Source organism: Bos javanicus, chromosome 5, assembly GCF_032452875.1.
Source record: "Bos javanicus breed banteng chromosome 5, ARS-OSU_banteng_1.0, whole genome shotgun sequence".
NCBI classification, from domain to species: Eukaryota; Metazoa; Chordata; class Mammalia; order Artiodactyla; family Bovidae; genus Bos; species Bos javanicus.
Genome location: NC_083872.1, coordinates 31239502 through 31244491, shown reverse-complemented (window position 1 = coordinate 31244491; position 4990 = coordinate 31239502). Strand labels below are relative to the sequence as shown.

The 4990-nt window shown below is 49.2% G+C and overlaps 1 protein-coding gene across 1 annotated transcript; it reads right to left on the bottom strand.

Annotated features, from left to right (window-relative positions):
* Window positions 1-666: 666 nt before the first annotated feature.
* Window positions 667-4338, bottom strand: LOC133247439 (tubulin alpha-1B chain). The gene is made up of 4 exons (XM_061416240.1): window positions 4055-4338; window positions 2478-2700; window positions 2186-2334; window positions 667-1822 (listed from the first exon to the last, which is right to left on the bottom strand). The coding sequence occupies exons 1-4, from the start codon at window positions 4055-4057 to the stop codon at window positions 842-844; spliced, it is 1356 nt and encodes a 451-aa protein (XP_061272224.1). The 5' UTR covers window positions 4058-4338; the 3' UTR covers window positions 667-841.
* Window positions 4339-4990: the final 652 nt, after the last annotated feature.

The window sequence follows — 4990 nt, the reverse complement described above, 5'->3', positions numbered from 1 at the left end:
ATTCTCTAAGTTTATAGGATTTATTGACTAGGCAAAGAACTGGCAAAATTTTACTCACCTCTATTCTCAACTTTTCAGACCTTTATAATCCATGTGCTTCCTGAACTTTTAATTATATTTTCTCTAGGCAGAGGACTTAACCTCTCTTCTATAGTGGGCTTTAGATGTAGCCACACTGTATACTGGAAAGAATGTAAACTATGCCCAGTGCTACAAATTGTAACTTTGTCTTAACCTTTGCAAGTGTTGCCATTTCATCCCTCCTAAGCAGCTGCTCTTCCACAGGTGTAGGGCTTAAACAATTTCATATTGTTTTGTTGGTCAGCAGGAATTCTGATCCTACAACTTTCCTCCTTCCATCATTACAGGGTAGGAGTTTTTATATCTTACGGCTCAAATATTCCCCCAACCAAATGTTTACCTGTTCCAAAACTGGAGTACCAAAATCACTCTCATCTGAAATTTGCATCATTCCAAGGCCTCTGAGCTGGATTTCAACAAAATACTGGTTGAAGTGATGTTAACAGACCAGTTTCAGAGTACACCTTCCCACCAGAGATATCTGGAGCGAATTCCTTGATATTACTTCCAGTGGCAGGCTTTCAGGTATAGGAGTGAAAAGTACTTCTTGGAGAAACCAATTTAGAATAAGCACAGAACCCTATATTTTCTTTCTTAAAATCTTTACTTTTGAGACAGGACATAAGTGTTACAGACACACATGGAAAAGCAATACATGATCATAGTTGAAAGCGAAGACAATCTAGTCAGAAAGTTTTTACGCCTGTCAGCTAATGCTGAAGTTGAGTATGACATGCTGCAAGGCTCAAAGGAATGGTAATTAATATTCCTCTCCTTCTTCCTCTCCCTCTCCTTCCACAGAATCCACACCAACCTCCTCATAATCCTTCTCAAGGGCAGCCATGTCCTCACGGGCCTCAGAAAACTCTCCTTCCTCCATGCCCTCACCCACGTACCAGTGAACAAAGGCACGCTTGGCATACATCAGGTCAAACTTGTGGTCCAGGCGAGCCCAGGCCTCAGCGATGGCTGTGGTGTTGCTCAGCATGCACACAGCTCGCTGTACTTTGGCCAGGTCGCCACCAGGTACCACAGTGGGAGGCTGGTAGTTAATGCCAACCTTGAAGCCAGTGGGGCACCAGTCCACAAACTGGATGCTGCGCTTGGTCTTGATGGTGGCAATGGCAGCATTGACATCTTTGGGAACCACGTCACCACGGTACAACAGGCAGCAGGCCATGTATTTCCCATGGCGAGGGTCACATTTCACCATCTGGTTGGCTGGCTCAAAGCAAGCATTGGTGATCTCTGCTACAGAAAGCTGTTCATGGTAGGCTTTCTCAGCAGAGATGACAGGGGCGTATGTGGCCAGAGGGAAGTGGATGCGGGGATAGGGCACCAGGTTGGTCTGGAACTCTGTCAGATCCACATTCAGGGCGCCATCAAACCTCAGGGAAGCAGTGATGGAGGACACTATCTGGCTAATAAGGCGGTTAAGATTTGTGTAAGTTGGGCGCTCAATGTCAAGGTTTCTACGACAGATGTCATAGATGGCCTCATTGTCTACCATGAAGGCACAATCAGAGTGCTCCAGGGTGGTGTGGGTGGTGAGGATGGAGTTGTAGGGCTCAACGACAGCTGTGGAAACCTGGGGGGCTGGGTAAATGGAGAACTCCAGCTTGGACTTCTTGCCATAATCGACTGAGAGGCGTTCCATCAGCAGGGAGGTGAACCCAGAACCAGTTCCCCCACCAAAGCTGTGGAAAACCAAGAAGCCTTGAAGACCTGTGCATTGGTCAGCCTGTTAAAAGAGGAAGAGAAAAAACATAGTTATTGTTCTTTCTGATGTCATCATAGTAAAGACTTCTACTTTTCATATTAATCCCAAAAAGATTGTATTTTGACATGAAACGCTTAAAAAAAAAAAAAAAAAGTAGATCTTCCCTAAATTACTCAGCATTTTATTAAAATTATCTTCATAAATATTTATCAAGTGACATCAAATAGTCCATATTTTAGTTGAACTTTTAAAAAACTATAAAGGAATAATTAACCTCACTCTTAATTGCATTTCAGTTGTTTTTGAAAAAAAAAAAAGAAAAAGCATATTTCAAAAATCTCTCTTTGGTTCATTAATTTATTTTATTCTTGAGAATACACATACCAGTTTCCGAATTCGGTCCAAGACGAGGTCAATGATCTCCTTGCCAATGGTGTAGTGACCCCGGGCATAGTTATTGGCGGCATCTTCTTTGCCTGTGATGAGCTGCTCAGGGTGGAAGAGCTGGCGGTAGGTGCCAGTGCGAACCTCATCTGGAAAAGGAAAATGAAGCAGCCACCCATCATTAACAACCCACACAAGTCTGCTCCACCCCAGGCTATCAGTGGAGCCCACAGGACACACCTCCTGTCCCAGACCCCCAGGATTCTCACTGAAGCTACTGAGGTCAACTCACCAATGACTGTGGGTTCCAGGTCTACAAACACTGCCCTGGGCACATGCTTGCCAGCCCCTGTCTCACTGAAGAAGGTGTTGAAGGAGTCGTCTCCTCCCCCAATAGTCTTGTCACTTGGCATCTGGCCATCGGGCTGAATGCCGTGTTCCAGGCAGTAGAGCTCCCAGCAGGCATTGCCGATCTGGACACCAGCCTGGCCAACGTGGATGGAGATGCACTCACGCTGTGAGAGAGGGAAAAAAACCGCATTAAAACACACACACAAAACCCACAAGACATTTAACAAAAATGCTAAATGTTTATGGAAACCTAATCTTAAATTTCCTTCTAAAATGGAGTGCTTTTTAAAAAAAATCTAGGGTAGAAGGGCTATAATTCTGATGTACATTGCTTTTAATTAATTTCCTTTCCCCGTCTAAATCGGGAAGGCCTCCTTCTAGACCAAGAACAGAGCTTAGTCATTGCTTCCTCCTTTGAGGATCAAGATAAAGAGGAGGTCATCCATTTAGCGCCCAGAGCCCAGAATGCCATTCTAGAGTAGGTGGCCAGATTTCCGGGCAGCTCCCAGCACAGGAAGCACGTGGCCAGAGCAGTGCAGAGGAAATGCCTGGCCAGAGGGACGAGGGGGTGGGGCTCTGCGGCAAAGGATGAATGAGCAATTCAGGGCGCGCGCGCCCGCGCCCCTCTGCGGTTCGCGGAGTCGCGCAGCTGCAGAAACTCTTAAAAGCCACGTCTGCAGAGGCGCAGCCATGGCCGACCATCTTCGCTTCGTGCAGGCGTGAAGCTCAGTTCAGCATCTCCACACCTGTCACGACGCAGCAGGGGATTATTGGAGACCCAGATCCGATTTCTATTCCCTCAAAACCCCCACCGCCACCACCTGCTCCCACACGCATTCCTAAAACAGCGGAGGGAAGGGAGAGACAGATGGCCTTTACAGGCTGCTGAGAGCTAGTTGTCTTAAGATATTGGTGCAGTGCAGCACATCGATAAGGAGTCCTCCACATTCACCTTACTCCTTATTTTTTAAAGGAGAACTCAGGGTAACAGGAAACAGGCCCTCCAGTCATAGACCTGCAGCGCCCCAGCGCGCACGCGCGTACCGCAGTGGCGGGCTCCCGGCCACTCCCAGGCGGGAAGGTAACGGTCGCGCGTGCGCAGTTCCTTCCCGCCTCCGGTTTTCATGCTAAGGAGGAAGTGAGGGCGGGGAGAGCCCGCGCGCGCGCTCGCTAAAGGCTGGGGAGAATGTAAGAGGGGGCTGGGAATGCGCGGGAAAAGACTGCAGGGTCTTGGGGGCGCCAAGCCCAGAAGCTAGGGCTAAATGAGAGCGCTAACCATGGTGAAGGAGAACCAGTGCCCCGCCATCCCGTTCTACACTCTCAGAAGAAAAGACGGTGGCCCCCTTCCTCCTGGGCCCCAGCCTTTCTCCACAAATCGAGGTCTATCTACTCTCACCCTCGGCTCCCGCCTCGCTCTTCGCCCTCCAAATAGACAGCGGTGGGGCCAGCCCTGTCCAGCTAGAAGCCCTTAGCGATCCCCTGGCTCGTTTTCCCTAGCGAAGTCGACGGTCTACTCACCATGGTGGCTACGGGTCAGCAGGCGCAGGCAACAGGAGTAGACACGGGTCCCGGTTACTGTCCCCGACAAGCTAAGAGTCGAGGTAAGTAACGCACTGGAGCGGGGGCGGTGCGGGAGCTACTTAAGTAGCGGTCCGGGGCGGGGCGGGCGGGCAAAGGCGGTGCCGTGGCCGCAGGCCCCTCCTCCGCCCGAGCGCACCCACTGGGCGCCCGGCTCAGCAGCCGCAGAGGCGGGTTCCTGGCCCCGAGCAGCCTCCCCGCGCCCGCCGTGCGGGGCGGGGTCCGCCGCGCCTGCGGATCGCGAGCTCCGGTGCTGCAGTCTTTGGCGCATGGCTGCCGGAGCCTGGGCGGGGGTGACGATGGGGGTGGGGCGCAGGTTTGGAAGAAACCAACACGGGAATGAGGGCTCGATTGCCGTTATTTTGGGCGAATCTTAAGATTTAAGAAGTCTACACAGTTTTAAAGATGAAGAAATGCAGAAATGAAATGCAGAAACTTCTGGTCCAGATAGCTCAGCTGGTTATTTCCACGTTGTCATCATTTGTCAATGAGTTTTGTTTTTCTCTTCCTAGTTTCTTTAAAATGGCAGTACAGAATGCATTTATCTGATAAAGTGGAGGAGCAAGGTTTAGAAAAAATTGAATAGTTTTACTTGGTTTACTTGTTCTTTAAACTAAAGGCCCCAAATAGTATTTCAGTCATTTAAAGAGTAAGCACCTAAGCACTGAACAACTGAGCTGTTAAAAGGGTAGGGTAGGCCCCATTTTCACACGGAAACCAATCAACTTTATGAAACAGCTCTAGGGCCTTTTAGAACGAGAGATTTAAAGACACATCTCAAAGTTGGTAGCCGAATTGAAGAAGTAAGGACAGAAGCTTGGGGAGAGAGGAAATTGTTTGACTACCAAAGATGTTAGGAGGTAGAGATTCCTTGGA

What these genes read in the sequence shown, in the direction of transcription:
- LOC133247439 (XM_061416240.1), bottom strand. An exon ending in CCTGGAACCCACAGTCATTG is followed by an intron (nt 2,335 to 2,477) that starts GTGAGTTGACCT and finishes TTCCTTTTCCAG; the next exon opens with ATGAGGTTCGCACTGGCACC. An exon ending in TGGACCGAATTCGGAAACTG is followed by an intron (nt 1,823 to 2,185) that starts GTATGTGTATTC and finishes CTCTTTTAACAG; the next exon opens with GCTGACCAATGCACAGGTCT.